At 34.7% G+C, this 17,196-nt stretch overlaps 1 protein-coding gene across 2 annotated transcripts in view; it reads left to right on the forward strand.

Moving 5' to 3' along the window:
* LOC135137508 (E3 ubiquitin-protein ligase TRIM9) overlaps positions 1 to 17,196 on the forward strand; it is a 60,647-nt gene that overhangs the window by 25,421 nt on the left and 18,030 nt on the right. For both annotated transcript variants that reach the window (XM_064067193.1, XM_064067194.1), the window contains exons 3-4: positions 16,446 to 16,679; positions 16,957 to 17,110. In XM_064067193.1, the coding sequence (XP_063923263.1) occupies positions 16,446 to 16,679; positions 16,957 to 17,110 (388 nt within the window). The remainder of the gene's footprint in view (positions 1 to 16,445; positions 16,680 to 16,956; positions 17,111 to 17,196) is intronic.

Here is a 17,196-nt window from a genome sequence, read left to right on the forward strand (position 1 = left end):
GTTTGTCAAAATTAGGGTATTGAAGGATGGGATCATTGCGCAATATGACATACATTTCCTGAAAGGTTTTGTTATTTTTGCAAAGTTTTTTTATAAATTGGCTATAATATTCCAGAAATTGTGAATTACTTTTAATCTTTTCATTTCATGGCTGAGCGTAAGCTAAGGAAGTGTAATAATCGAGTCCATCGGACGAATGGCCATTTTTATGTTTTCTCGAGGTTTCATGACCCTTACGCCACGAAAAAATTAGTCTTCCGTTTCCGTCTGTATATCTGATTTAGACACGTAATCTCCGAAATTACCGGACCTATTGTTGTCAAATTTTGTATGTATATTCAGCATATCCATGTAGATGGTTAAACGCTAACCCAAATTTGTCTTAATCATCCCCACCAACAATGTGATCGTGATGCCATTAAAATTTTTATCAATGTATTTTTTTTAATTTAATAAAATCATATGCTCCTACACTTGTAGCCTATGAATCCGCATTTACTTTTAATCACAATTACTTTACAAAACTGTTTCTGCAATATTCACGGCGTGTTGTATAAAGCCGATATCTCGCGCGTGTGCGAACAACTGCCTTGTAGCTGCGTGGGGTTGGAGCGCCACGAGGTGATATTTTCTGCTTTCCAAGCGTTGGAGTAAGGTCTGCAGTGCTGAGGTTTGAATCTCATTCTCATTAATATTATTAATTAATTTTTCCAAGAAGCGGGATCTGTTTCAGGAGCGAGGGAAGTTTTGTCGAAATAAACTTCGAACAAAGTTTACTTCTCGAGCGTGTGCTAACGAAGTATTGTAATCGATTCCAGCATTTTCGAAAATATATAAAATTTTATGTTGCGAATTTTTTATGAGAACCCCTATACGTTGAAATAAACACATGTCTGGAATGTTAAAGTAAATGTAAAGAACCGTGCTACGCGTATGTTTCAAATGAGTTTCGAATGTACACAATTTTGTGATGACGTCAAATCAATTATTTCAGTGGGTTATATTTATATATGTTATCTCGTAGCGCAAAGCTGGCTGTTTATTTGAAAATTTGACTCAGTATTTGTTTCAGTATCTTCATTATTAGTTAGCTGATGATCGAAATTGATTTTGTATGAAAGTTCATCATCTGGTTGATACTGAGGGTTTGTTTGATTAACATCATCAGCAAGACTATCATTATCACTATTTGTAGTGAAATAACATGCTCCTTGTTCTGTTTGTTGCTCATCATTTGCATTATAGGAACTATTTTCGTTCTCTCGGGAATTATTTTGAACAAAATAAAGTTCTATGGAAATGAAATTTTGTGGTCTTGATAATCTGGGATTTGACGATTGCTTAATAGTGGGGGTTCTAGAGTGATAGATATTGGTATTGGTTTTTCTATTGGAATTTGACGAGTTGGCCTATATGCATTTTTTGGTCTTGGAAATACTTGAGAATTTCTGAAAATTTCTATCTTGGCAGGTTTAGATTTGTAGTTACATTAATGTAATGGGTTACCTCGAAAATTATAGTTGATTTTTTTGGAAAACATGTGATTGTTGAATTTTATAGGGGTTATTAGAAGATTCTTGAACAGGATATGTATATTATTGTCTGGCGTAATTATTTAAAAATTGGGGACGATTATGAGATGCCAAAGAGAATCCGATGTCTTCGTTAACCATGACAAGCAACTACTTTGGAGTTTCTCGGTCTACAATTCTCAAAGTTTAAAACAGTTTAAATACAAACCTTATAAATTCACAAATCACCAACAACGACGTCCAGAAAATAAAATTAAAAGGACGGATTTTTGCGAAATACTTTTTAATTTAATAAATAATAATGAAAACATTTTACAAAACATCGTATTTACAGATGAAGCATCATTTTCACTAGATGGTAAAGTCAATATTGATTCTCTTATCCTTTCATATCCTTTTCCGTTCTTTCCAGATATTGGTCGAATACTAATCCCGTCTGCAAAATCTGGAAATAACCATAGGGTTAATCTGTGGATAGAAATTATAAACCAAACCTTAATTGGTACATTTGTTATTGACGGAAATTTGAATTCCTTTTTAAGACTGCTTCGTAACTTCATAGTGTCGTAAATTCAAAACTTAATTATTAATGATGTTTGGTTTCAAATGGATGGAGCTCTCCCACATTCAACTATAATAATAACTCATTGTTTACACGAAATTTTTTGAGCCAATGACTTTGCTTAATAATTCTTGTTTACTTGTGTCTATTACCTAGTTAATAAATTTCACAATAATTAATTTCTTCTTTACGTACATTCCCTTAAAGAAAAATTGACCAAAAAAATATCACGTACGAGTGCTTGCATGGTGATAGTACCAATTTAATATTTGTATTTTTTCTTCTATTTATATATTTTTCAAATTTCCAAATTATGTTTTGATAAGTTGACAAGTTTTAAATATATTTTTTTAATTATGACGTAGTTTGATGTAATATTGGTTGCATATCTCCAATACATGGATGTGGTTTTGTCAGGTTGAACATACTGTGAGGTTTTTTTTTTCTCTGAACCTAGGATAATTCATGTATGGTGGGTTGCATATTCATCCTCCAATGGATTGATTTGGACTTTTAAAAACTGAACATAAGATTCGTAATAATTCAGGAATAAGCGAGTAGACCCAAGTCAACGATGACATTTCCATTAAAATTTCTGACGAAATTGTTTAAAAAGGTCAATAACGTAAATTTTCTGTTCTTTAAACTTGTACTTATTACAATACCTTAAGGGTCCCCAGTCGTCGTCCGCAAAATCGGTTTCAGTGAGGAGAATTATTTTTTGTAACTATGCAACCCAAAGTACCAATCCACCGCAGGTACCGACCCAAAAACACGAGAGATAAAATGCAAATCGGTAAACAACACCAGATAAGCTTATTTATTTTCAAATGAAGGGTACAGGGAAATAACCATCGAAATCCATTTGTATGTATTTTGAAATAAATTGAGTTGAAAGTTTAAAATGCTGCGGAAAATAGATTGAGAAACCCACAAGGTTCAGTCTAACACAACTTTTTATTTTCTTCATAATGTTTTAAAAATATATAAAATAAACTGTTTATGTTCAAATATAACAGCAAAAAAAATTGGTGGAAAGTTGTTTCGACAGAACTTCCCTCGCATCTAAAATACAATGAAACATATCCAGCATTTTCGAGTTAAACTTTTACTTTAGGTACACAATTTTGTGATGAAATCATCAACATTGTGCAAGGACACGTAAATCAATGTGGATTAGATCAAAAATAACAGTTTTCCAAAAATTTCTGGGAAAATGGAGTGAGTTGTTCCTGATTTAATTAATAGAATAAATTTACTCATTCATTACTTTTTTTGAGCCACCTAGGTATATAAGCAAATCTAAAAAATATGAATGCAATGATAAATTACAAGTAAAAACTCATCATATTTTGCACATTTTTAGTACAATTTATTCGGCAAAATTTCGAGATGACGTTATCAATTTTTTAGTAGCATAATCCTGAACTTGTGGTTTATAAATACATTGAGATTTTTCGGCTTTTCGGTTTTTCGATTTTTCAACTTTTGATGTTTCAATTTTTCAGTATTTTAATTTTTGACATTTTCAATTTTTCCATTCTTCAAATTTTCGATTTCTCCATTTTTTTATTTTTCGATTTCTCAATGGTCCGATGTTTCAATGATACGATTTCGCAATTTTTCAACTTTTAGATATTTTAATTTTTCAATTTTTAAAATTCTAGATTTTTCGATTTCTCGAGTTTTCAGTTTTTCTATGCATATTTTAGTTTTTCAATTTTCGGAATTCATTAAATTTCTGATTTTCGATTTTTTTTTAATCTTTCGATTTTCCAGTTTTCGATGTTTCGATTTTTCAATTATACGATTGTTCAATTTCTCGATTTTTAAATTTTAGATTTTCCAATTTTTATTTTTTTTTTTTTTATTTTTTCATGTTTGAACTATTTATTATTTCTAAAAATAAAAGTAAAAAATAACTACCAAAATTGTGACTAAAAATATGTAAAAATTAATAGAAAGTAGAACACATTGCTGCTAAAACATAAAAATAACTGTACTTTCCCAAAAAAATCTATTGCATGATTACGGTTCCAGCATTGCTAATTTAGAATGTTAGTATCAAACGCAATGAAAGTATTAATTCTTAGTTAAACAAAAAAATAGTTGCGTGTCAAAATCGAGTGAAACATGTGAGATGTGTGTAAACAAAAGCATCTAAATAATAATTATTTCCCGCAGAATTTCTGGAGGCTTACAGAGTCGACATTGGCCTGAGCGCGCTCCGGTCTGTGGATCATATAGTGGGATTTATAAACTTGCTGTTGACGTTGAAGTTGCCGCTGCAGTTGTTATTCCCGCTGACGTTGCTGCTAGAGCTGAAAATTGTCATTTATAAACTCCGTTGGCAGTTGCCGTTCGCACAGGCCGCAGCTGTCAAATCCAATTGTGAGGTTACGTTTTCACGTCAACATTGCGTACTTTCGAACGAGTTTATTGTTTTAAGTGAAATGAAGTCAACCAAAATGCGACAAAAGTACTTATTAGGTTCTCTCGGCTATCTTTTGTGGTTTACGCAGCCTCATTATTTGATTTTGAAATTTGATTTTCGTGGAATTAGTGCTGTCAACCAGAAAAAGGTCCCGCCTACTTCAGGGAATTTTCTTTCAAGTTGACAGCACTGCACACCACCTCAATTTGATTGGTTGAAAACCCAACGTCAACGGCAACGTAACGGCGAAAGATAAAAGTTGGTCATCTCGAACGTCATCCCAACGGCGCGCCAACTTCCAACGGCAACGTCAACGGATGATATAAACAACGCATACCTTTGCTGTATATTTATCTTCCAACGGCAACGTCAACGGCGAACAGCAACGTCAGCGTCAAGTTTATAAATCGACCTTATAAGTTCTCGGGCGACGATGTATCTAACGAAGCAGTTGAAATACCTGATATGTCACAGCGCAAAAAGTATTTCTCAAAAAACTGTCAAACGTTGATGTCTTTTTAATCGAACAAAACACAATTGACGAACGCAGTAATCCAGAATGGTGCGCAGAAAAATCCTTTAGACTAACCGAACGTTATTTTGGTAAAATTTGCAAAATGAGAGAACAAGTAACACGGCTAATCCTACTGTACTGTGAAAAACATTTTACATCCCTGCAAATCTAGTTCAGCATGTACTCTCCCAAAATCTTTGCATAGAAAATGAAACAAGGGCAACTGAAGCATTTTGCAGTAACACCAAAGTGACAATAAGACAATGCGGTTTGTACATTTTTAGCGGCATCGCCAGACGGCTTAATAAACAAAAACGCTATCGTAGAAATATATAAAATGTCCAATTTAAATAATGCTTAATTCAACGAGATGAAAAATTTTGGGAAAATAATATGATAGAGCCCTAGAAAAATTTTATTTATATGCCTTACTTCCGGAGAAAGTAGATTCTCGTTATTAAACAAGTCAACCCATTAGACAAATTGTAAAGAAAAAATTGTACAATTAAAATTTTTTATTTGCATTCGCGTCATGTTTAGTTCATATAAATCTTTTGCCCTTCTAGTATAAACACACACAGGAATAAATAGTAATATTGGAATAGGTTTACTGGAGATATCACGTAAAAAACGTGCCTATAATACTCTACCTCATAGGTGGTGCGGAAAAGAGTATCAAAAAATTAAATTTAAATAAATATGATTGTTCAGGTAAATAAGTGGTTTTATGACCTAAAGTACCTGAAAGGGTCGGTCGGAAAGGCTCCCTACTGTGTAAAACTCAGCTATTTATTGAAACGGATCTTTGTAAATAGGGTTGCCTAGTTTCACTTTATTTTCATTATTCAGTATTTTTTTAAAAAGCAAATATTTTGATAAATATAAATTTTAAACAAAAATGACCGGGTCTTCCCCATAGAGCTCAATGTTGTCTTTGCACTGATATAAAAGTTGAAGCAAAAAATGCTCTCTCCTCGTTTAAAAATGAAATTTCCTTCGAAGAATGAACGATTAATTATACACTAAACAACCACTTATTTTAAAAAATATTGTGTCTTCCCCAGAGATTTAGACATAATCTATCAATTGAAATGTCGATCTTTTTTTCAAAGTTGAAATTACGCCCGTAAAATGAAATTCTTATTCAGCTCATTTTTCGGTCTGCTACTGGGCACCCTTAACATGAAGACAGTGCCAAATGTCAACAATGGCAATATCGTTGGCATTACCCAAATCTCGATCAGATTTTATGTTCAGTTTTTAAAAGACCAAGTCAATCCATTACAAGCAGGTATGCAACCAACTTAACATTAATTATCCTATGTTCAGAGAAAAAAAACCACACGGTATGTAATTTATGGCGTATGTTCAGAGTTAAAAAATGTCCTTGTATATCAGAACTCATTCATAGATATAAAGGTGTATATTAATATGAAATATATAGATAAATAAACAAATAAATATACTTATAACAGTATTTTGGATGAAATAAGTTGTAAATAATGGTTTAATATTAGGAATAATTATAACAATGCAAATAAATAAATATAAAAACAAAATATACAGGATTATTCAGCTTAAGTAATGACCAATTTAGTATGATGAGAATATAATTCATGGATCACATGACCCCATTTCTTCCAATAGAATTTGTCCATGCCCTTAGTTACATGTCTATCACAGCGATAATAATTTTATTGCCTTATTGTGGTCTGTTGCTACCTAAATTTAAAAACTGTCAAATTTGACAAATTTTAGAATTTCATAAATTTTTTTGTCTATTATGGCTTGCCAACGTTGGGGGCAAGCCCAAAACGACGAAATCAATTCTGGTATCAAAAAATGTGTTCATTCATTATATTCTCATGTTGAATATAACTCGTGATATGATTAATAATCGAAGATATGGCTCGTGAAACCGAAGCAGCACATTCAACTCGTGCTTCGCACTCGTTGAATCTGCAGCTCGGTTTCACTCGAAATATTATCGATAATAATCATATCACTTGTTATATTATAACTGAAAATACATTAGTCCCTTATTCCGTGATTCAGTTCTTAATTTTAAAAAGAACACAAATCCTAGTAGTGATACGTCTCATTTACAATGTCAATATGAAACATAATATAACATTTCAAATTCAATCCACGAAGCAACTCGTTTCAGTAAAATGCATCACATTAAAGATTTAATTTTTATTAAATGTAACGAAACGATTGATTAAGAAAATAAAGTTTATAATCATAACAAATGTTTCGTGTGCTCCCCACCGTTTCGCTGACATGCATCTATTCTAACCATAAATGAGTGCCGCACACGTTCCAACATTTTTGGACTAACTAATGCACACGTTTCTACTATTCGTCTTTGCAGCTCATCCATATTTTCAAAGGGGGTTTGATAAACCCTTTCTTTGATGGTTCCCACAAAAAATAATTCAAGGCGGTCAAGTCAGGGCTTCTGACAGGCCAAGAACTAACAGAGCTTTTGCCAATCCAATGGTTACCAAATTCTCTGGTCAACTATCGATGAACTCGATGATAATTGTGCGGAGGCGCTCCGTCAATGCTGGAACCAAAAATGTCGCCAGATCTGAAGGGCTAAATTTGCGAACCCTAGTTCTAAGTATCTGTTCAAAAAATTCAAATAATTTTCGCCATTCAAGTTTTCTCGATAAAAATAGGGTCCTATAATTCTGCTGCCCAGTATTAGTGTGCGTAGTAGTGTAGCTGTAGATTATGTGTGTTAACATTGCCGTTGTTACTAAATTTTGCCTCATCGCTAAATAAGACAGAGACAAAACCAGGATCGGTAGCAAGTTGTTTTCTAACAATTTGGCAAAACTGCAAACTTCGAGGGCAATCAACCTCTCGTAGCTCGTGAACCATGTGCACATGATAGGGATGAAATTTGTTCCTCTTCAAAATCTGCCTTTTGACCAATGTGGAGATTTTCGGCAACGCTGGCCAAAACTCTGATTTCGTTGTCAACACTTGTTGCAGACCGAACAGTTCGTCGTTTACTTAGGGACCTGTTTTGCCTTAAACATTTTTCTAGTATTTTAAAAATCTGCTCTGTTGGAATTCTGCATAGAGGCTAGCGTCGAGCATATAGCCTTCTTACAGCTAACGCGTTTTTGCGACATCCTGCGTAAACTAGTATCATATTTGTTGTGACGTTGCGCCCCTTTTCCTACAGCCGGCCACGACTGATGTCGCGTGACGTGACGATAAGACCGGCTTTAAATTCGTTCCGATTTCCCCAGAAAAGTGTGCCTCGGGATTAAGCGGTGCGGTCTGCCCCTCCCTCTACCTTTCCGCCGTCCAGGCATTAAGGCTGGCGTCTGGTTCGGTTTAGCCCTATACTAAATACATTGAAAACATCGTTGCGGTTTCCGGAGTTGCATTTTAAAAATATGAGATATATCGCTTTAAAAAAATTATATTTCGAATTAACAAACTTCAGTCCAGGGGACCTCCATATTTATATTCATATCTAGTATGCAGTTTTTACAAAAAAAATTATAAAGTTGAACAACTTTTACATCACATTTTAACCGGCACATTGATGCATTTTTTGACGAAGTGCTGAAGTTTTTTGCATTCTGAGATAGGAGGTCCCCTGGGGAAAAGTGTCAGCTTTCTTTTGATACCATTTATAATATTAAAAAATCCACGACTGAGGTAAATAACTCGCGAAAAGTCAAAATCTATTGAAACGAGAAATCGGCATTAAACGACCTGTGATGCGGTAGCAGAATGCAGGTTTACTTAGATTCTGACTTGGTTGGAGATTTCAGTATTTTAAAAATGCAATTCCGGAAACTACGACGATGTTTTCAATGTATTTAGTATTGGGCGAAACCGAACCAGACGCCACCCTTAACCGTAGGACACCCCAACATCCCCAAGGCATCAACCGGGGGATATTTGCTCCGCCTTCAGGCATCGACTGGAGGATTCCCGTTCCGACCGATCGTCCCCTAGGCATCAACCGGGGAATTCCCGTTCCGACTCTCATCCCACAGGCATCAACCGGGGGATATTCCGCTCCGCCTACATGCATCACCCGGAGGATTACCGTTCCGACCGACAGTCTCCCAAGCATTAACCGGGGGATATTCCGTTCCGGTTCCAGGCATTAACCGGAGGATTACCGACCCAACCTAGCGCTGCTCGACATTAACTGCGGCGTGCCGCCCCACAACTGCCGTCCACCGTTTATACCTAGATTGTATGCTTGAGTTCCTTATGGTTGTATGTTTCGTGTGTTAAATAAATATTTTCATATCGCTAGTGTTTTCTGGGAATTACCGTATCCGACCGACTACCCCCGCACCGGAGAGGGAAAAAACCCGTTACACCGTTTTTTCATCATTAGTAAATAAAAATCTCGGTATTTTTTTAACCTTTCAAAGTAATGAAATTGTAATTGTCAAACACGTGCAACAGTCAAAAAACGCCAATTTGGATTCGTGATGTTTTTGAAAAAAACGAAGTATAAATCAAGGAATATTTGAATACTGTATGTTGGATTTCTGCTCATTTCTCCAGAGATTTTGTGGTGGAAGTACGGCGCATTTAATTATGCCATCAATTGTGTTACCATTTTTTACCGAACACTTAAATTTACCAACATATATATATATACAGGGTTAGTCACGAGAAAATTACTTCTGAAAATTATTTTTACGCAACCCAAAATACGAATACCGTGTACCACTTGATACTATAGTATTTCCACCGATAGATTAGCTGACAGAAAAGTCACCAAATAGACCGCTATAAAAAGTAGTGCCAAAGGCGCTTTATTTGAAATATAAGGAGATTTGAAAATAATGTTGAACTACGTAAAATTACTTTTAATAATAGCACAATTTATTTCCAACAGACAATATTATCTATACTGGAACATACACTTTGAATAACATTACGTACTTTATATTGAAGTAACAACCTCTCTAGGGCATCTTAAATTAAAAATTTTCCTTCTTGAAAAATGAATACGCATTGACAATCATTTTCTGTGCCACGATGTTGTCAATAACAGTCATACTGCACCGGGTTGAAGAGGGCTACAAAATATAATGGTATATAATGATTGCACAGAATAAATCAACAACTCACTCTTGCGTAATTATGAATTTTATTTGTAATGTCTTCCATGGGGTCCATATGAAACGTTTTTTGACACAAACAACGTAACCTAAAATGTCCAAACTTCAGCCAATATACAAAAAACAGCACAAAGGTCTATAATATCATACCTAACAAATCAAAACAAGTAAAAAAACACAAACACTAAACGCAAAAAACACAGGTTAAACGAAACCGACCGACTGGCGCAGGCATAGAGGCGTACGAAATTCGTTGCGCGGGAAAAGGAACGTTGGTTGCCAACTTAAACTACAACTCTTTAACTGCTTTAAGCGTATAATGTTAGTATATTTTGGATTCTCCGGTTGGCGATTGTGAATTCAAAATTTTCCAATCTATCGCTGGAAATAGTATAACTGGATTTTAAATGAACTGTTTAATCCATGATTGCTTTGACTTTGGCACTTTTGGTAGTGCCATTTTGACAATTGCGGAAAACGAGGTTACGCGAGTGTCCATGACGGTACTCGGAGATCTCCGCTGGCACCGCTAACAAATTTGTCAGGGCTTGCTTCAAGCGCCTCTTGATCTTTTGCAACCGATTAGTCAGAAAATTATTTCTAAAAATTCCTTTCACGACGTTTTATTCAAAGGGTACAGCGTAAACTCACAAAAGTAAGTAAATAATTTAACTACTACAACTGTTGAAAATGTTGGGCATGTTACGGCTTTTTTGTAAATGGGTGCTCGAAGAGCCCCAGAGGTTGTAGATTTGCACTTCGAAGACGCTGTAGGTGACGCAGAGATGACGAATTAACACATGCACATTAGCGGGGAACAATATTGGTAGAGCACTTACCGCTTTAGGATAGCGCAGGTTGATAGAGGTAATTCGATCCAATGAGCGACGGCCAACTGTATTAATACAAAACCTAAGTAAATTAATTGAACCCTGTGCAAACATTTCATCGGTATCTGTGGCCTTTTTGGCTGGCTACATTTTAAAGAAATTAGACGACAAATTTCATTGCGACAGCTGCCTTGCGCCGCTGTTGTCCAAAGAGGTTACTGGTCCGCTATTAAGACTCTTCCTGTTACAGGATCGAGGTGGATTAACCTATCCCAATGCATATTTCGTAGGCATTGTGAAGGAAGTGGCTGACGTCACTCAACAAATGTTGCCGTTTTTAAACTCCAAAAAGACATGTCAACAAATATGTAATCTGCTCCATTCTTCTTTGGACCAAAATCCATTATTTTGTTGCTTGGAACATAAATCAAGAGTTTGTGATATAATTATTCGAGCAACAGTGAAACCAGTTATTGATAATATTTGTTTGGAACAAACAGACTGGTTGAAGAAAATAACGATCTGTAACAAACCTACCAGCAGAAGTTTTAAAATTATGAATATGTATCTTCCTTTTTGTTAAATAATTTTCGTTTTGTAAAAATATATCTATCTTATTTCAAAACTAAATAGTATGAGTAATATCATTAATGTTCTTGTGCCATTATCTACACTTTCAGAAAAACGTGATATTTTAAAACGTCATTTTGACAATTATTTGCCAACCAAGTTCATAATTGTACTCAACAGATGTCGTTGCCTGATTAACGATTTTGGAAACATCAAAGAATCAACTTTTTATACGAATTGGGATGGCCATATGTATTAATACAGTTGGCCGTGGTAGAGCGGAGTAAACGATGAAAAAAAAAAGGTTAAAAATTAACTAACGTCAAAGTGACACTGCCAAAGTCAACTCAATCATGGATTAGGCATTTCATTTTAAATTTACATAGTATCGAGTGGTACAGGGTATTAGTATTTTGGGTTGCGTAAAAATAATTTTCAGAAGTAATTTTCTCGTGACTAACCCTGTATATATATTTTTTGGGTGCCCGATGGAGTATTTACCATATTTATTGATATATGGGCAGAGGGAGCACACGTCATAATAATAAATTTTCTCCTGGGGTCCGCATTTGTGGTAGAGTCTGTACGCGTTGCTGCGTCCTCCAAAAAATGCATCTCTTGGGTTGGGTGGCTCAACTCTTGCAGCCCCTTGCTAAAGGCTTTGAGTTGAGGGTTATTTTTCATTAAACGCCTGAAGTCGCACATGGTAACAAGGTAATAACCCCTTTCTTTAATCGTTTCTTCTCGTGTCCACGTGTTTTCATGACCCAAAAACAGACCATCATTTTTGGTTGCAAAAGAAGAGGTTGATTAAAGTAGCATCGATTACAACTATGGCATCAACACCCGAAAAATTCGTATATGGTATTACTTTCAGCACAGTAACCGTCTACGAAACCCTTCAGGAAACTTAAATTCTCGTCCATTTCCGGATACACCTGTGGTTTGCGCAACGCACGTCTACCCTTGATCGGTTATCTCATAGATGATTGTAAGGGATAATACCAATGATCTCAGGGAGCAAACAAATTTTTCTGAAAACGCGATTGCAAGCCGCCGCAATCGTTAAGCATTCCAAGAAAGAGTCTACTTTGTTCGCGTCAAGAAAACATTTTCTAAACTTGAGGCAACCCTTTCTTAAAATGTTGACGTCTTGGGTGCAGTATCTTACGATTTGTGCGACCATATAAAAACGTAATTATTTGACACTTGTGTTGCGTGTCGCTTTAAAAATTCACCCCACTCCCTAGGGCGCATGCTGCTATATCCAAATTCCTCGGGGCGACAATATAATTTTCGTTAATTTTTACTTTCCGAGCACAAGCGAAGAAAGTATTGAAATCGATTCCTCGGCCGACTCTCTACTTTTACGTTTTCTCGACCTTTCATGACTCCTACAGTACGAAGAAGTAGGTTTCCCGTTTCCGTCTGCCTGTCTGTCCGTCCGTCTGTCTGTCTGTCTATCTACCGTTCAGATATTAATTAGAGCGATAATCGACGAAAGTATTGGGCCGATTGTTGTCAAATTTTGTATTTATATTAGGAATATCATGTAGATGTTAAAACTGTGGGAACAACTATTCCCCCAAAAACACGTGATCTATCTAAACGCATTTATAATTTATATAAATTTCTGTACAAATGTAAATACGTTCGATTTTTCGTCTACCTGCCCTATGCCCCTACTTTATCTTCCAGTTTCTGGAATTTTCTAAACTCTTTCTTTGCTGGTAAAGTTGAAGCATTTTGAATTGTTAAACGGTCGAAGTCGGTGACCAACTGCACTCAAAACAGCATTTATTTATTACACACTAAGGTATGTAATGAATTTCATGACTGCCCTAGATGTCTAATAAATAGTTTCCTTAATTACTATAATTGACGTAATAATGGCATTACATATACCATGATTGAGAATAAAAATAATTAATTACTTGTCGCCATTGCGCTGGGTTCATCTTCATGATGACATTGCCGATGAATTACACCGTTTTAACAGGTTTAAAGTTAGAATGAACAATTATAGTTTAGATTTTAGTTTTAATTTAAAATTAGAAATAGTAGAGAAAGCAAGCAGTGAATCAATCAATAATTTCCCGTGTATTTTGTTATACCAAATCTAGTTTAATTGATGAATATAAAAGATGATTTTCGTTATCAAACCACACATTTCTTGTTTTCGGTTGATAATAATTATCTGAGATCGGACGGGTGCGACTAAGGTGTAAACCGCTAGTGTAATGGGATGCACTGCTTGAACTTCCTATGGAAGTTGGTTAGCCTTCTGACTACCTGTATGTTACAAAATGAGTTAATTTTTCATGGAATTCATGCATATCCAGCGCCGTACATACTTGACAATCACATTAGGTGTAAATAAAATGCAAAGATCATCGCATTGCAAACTCAGTTTTATGCAGGAAAATTTTGAGAGGAGAACAATTGTTAAAAAATGTTATTAAAATACAGTAAGGAGGTGAATTTATGGGCGACTTGAAGGTTACCCATATTCGCTGGAGTAATTTCGCTTTTTTTTTCGGGTTTTTGTATGTCATTTCTACATTTTGCATAAAAACGAGCACGCAGTAAAGGAATTTGTAGAAATGTTATCCTGTATTCTAACGAACTTTTCTTTCATTTCCATCAGATCGCTATACAAATAGAAAAATAGTAACTATACTCGTATATAATATTTTTATAGTCAATTATTGTCAGAGCAGAACAAACATCTTCCAAGTTTTACAAGAAATTTCATAAATAATTTCATGTATTCTAGTGGAAGATCCAAATTCGAACTTCCGTCTTTGGTAAAACTAAGTTGCTGTTGTTGCCGTTGAACAAGATGAGGGAAAATTATTTCCACGAGCAGTTCCGAACACGTCTGTTGGCATTTTGAAACTGAAATCATTGCAATTAATGCTACAATTAATAAGATGTTTAAAGATAACGTCAACTTCACGTTGTTCATATTAAAGTTTGTGATAAATTGGAAGACGATAATTATGTTATTGCTATTGTTGATTTTTCTTATTCAATAGAAGGTACACCGTTAGAACGAAAAACATCGATCAAAGATCTAGGAGTTACTTTTGATAGCTGCTTGACTTTTGATATTCATCTTACCAACATTTGCAATGCTGCAAATAAATCTTTGGGGTTTGTCATGAGAATTTCAAAATTTTTCAACAACATTGACGTAATTAAATCCCTCTTCTTCGCATATGTTCTTTCGAAATTAGAGTATGCCTCACTAATATGGTATCCCATATATATGTGTCAGCATATGCTTCTTGATAAAGTGCACAGGAAATTTTTGAAATTCCTTTCGTTCAAAATTTATGGTAATTATCCGGCCAAAGGTATTGAGATGGAAAGTCTTCTCCAACGACACAAGATGTCCTCTTTGATGGTTCGAAGAGATCTGCATGCGGCTAACTTCTTGTGTAAGCTTATTCACAACAAAATTGATTGCCCATATTTATTATCACAGATTAGATTTAATGTCCCTCGGCCAGCATCGAGATATGTTAACACCTTTCATATCTCCACCGCCCAAACATAATATCCTTCGTCGTTCGCCAATTACTACAATGTGTCGATGTGCAGATAGATATGTAGCTGATATATTTTATTTTATTATGTTTTTGTTAATGTTATAATTTTTGTGTTGGTTATTCATGTAAGTAATTATTTAGATTTGTCCTGTCATTAGGGTAACCTGTTGGACAATAAAATTATTATTATTATTAAGACCTACCACTGACCCGGAAATTACCGGCATTCAGGCAAGACTTCTATCATTACGGGTACTAAGACCAAGTAATGATATGCATTGATTAGATTAACAAAACAACTTTCGAGATTCTAGAATTACAGCATACAAATTAGTCTGCTATTATTCTCTAATCTCACCCCATCCCCAAAAGTCTAGCGTAACTACCGATCATTTATCCGCGCATCACTTGGAAAGTGACCTACACTACTCTGACCTACTGGTGCTAATCTAATCTGACTGACATGATCAGACTGTTCGAGAAACTTACGAACAATATGACATGTTCCTAACAAAACAGCTTTTTGAATTTTGACAATTATTGAATCATTCAAATGCAAAGACTTTAAAGTCTCAACTAAGCTATTTGGGACTACATCTACATTAGAGATAACTAGGGGTAGAATTGAAATTTTTTTAACATTCAACATGGATTTCATTTCTATTGATAATTGTAGATATTTTGAAATCTTGGTGTGGTATGTTTGAATAATGTTGTTTGTGTTAGGAATAGCAATGCCAATGAGAAGGGCTTCGTTCGTGTGTTTTTTGATAAGTATGATGTCTGGTCTGTTAACTGTAATGTTTAAGTCTGTAAGTATTGTGCGATCCTAGTATAATTTGTATTTGTTATTTTCAAGGAACGGAGATGGAATGTAAGTGTAATAGGGTGTCGTATCTTCTATTAAGTTCATTATTATTATTATCTCAAAATTTTACCCAATAAATTATGTCTAAAATATGGAAAATATGGTGCTCTATACTTGTGGTTTATCAATGCTTTAATAGTTTTTAAAATTACCTATGTGGGGTGAATAAAAAATTAATGGGACAATCTATTTTATTGAACACATCCCATTTTCCCGAAAATTTGAGTATACATTATTGATGCGCTGCATCTATTCAAATTGATATACGTGTCCTTGCTAAAATGTTGATATCGTCATCACAAAATTTTGTTATTGAAAAACTCGTTTGAGACTTACGCATAGCTTGTACTTTAACGGTCTATACATATCTTTATTTTTAACTAATAGGGGTTATCATAAACAATATATAACAATACACGGACGAAGAAAGTTCTTTCTTAATAACTTAGATCTTTTTTTTGCAGGAAAACTGTGAGGAATTTGAGGCAGTGGTATCCGCTCAATGTGATACATTAATCGAGGCTATTCACCACAGGCGCTCACAACTTCTTGAATGCATTAGACAAGATAAAGAATTAAGGGTTAGAGCTTTAAAGGAACAGGTTGCAACATGCACTAGTAGACTGCAACAAACTACTGCATTACTTCAGTTCTGCATTGAAGCACTCAAAGAAACAGATAGTTCTGCATTTCTGCAGGTAATAGAAACACAGTTTTTAACTTGTATGTCTTTTTTATTTAGGTGGTAATTTTTTAACTTTCTGCATGGAAAAAAATGAACTACAAAAACAGAAATTCTCTTTATTTAAGTTGCAGTCTTTTTAAACATTTAAATTGTAATAAAAAAAGCTATAATATTTCTCTACATACTTTACAAAATAAATAAATAATATTAGGCATCTCCACATCCCAGATTTGCTACCAATAGTAATAGTACAGCACATTAATTAAAGATTAATAATACTTCTTTTATAGGTTGGCTCAATGTTAATTAGTAGAGTAGCAAATACTGACCATTCGTGGCATAAAGAGTGGACAGCACCACGAGTTTCACCTCACTTCGATCTTACTTTAGACGATAAATCCGTCCTTCGAGCGATTGACCAGCTCAATTTTATTCAAATGAAACGTGAGTATTTTCTAGGTATTTTTAAAGTTAATGCTTCATTGATATTTTCATTGTTGAGCTGAATATGTATTTCTATTTATCTAAAT

Source organism: Zophobas morio, unplaced genomic scaffold (genome assembly GCF_036711695.1).
Source record: "Zophobas morio isolate AGI-343-1 ecotype UQ-CSIRO unplaced genomic scaffold, CSIRO_AGI_Zmor_V1 ptg000029l, whole genome shotgun sequence".
NCBI classification, from domain to species: Eukaryota; Metazoa; Arthropoda; class Insecta; order Coleoptera; family Tenebrionidae; genus Zophobas; species Zophobas morio.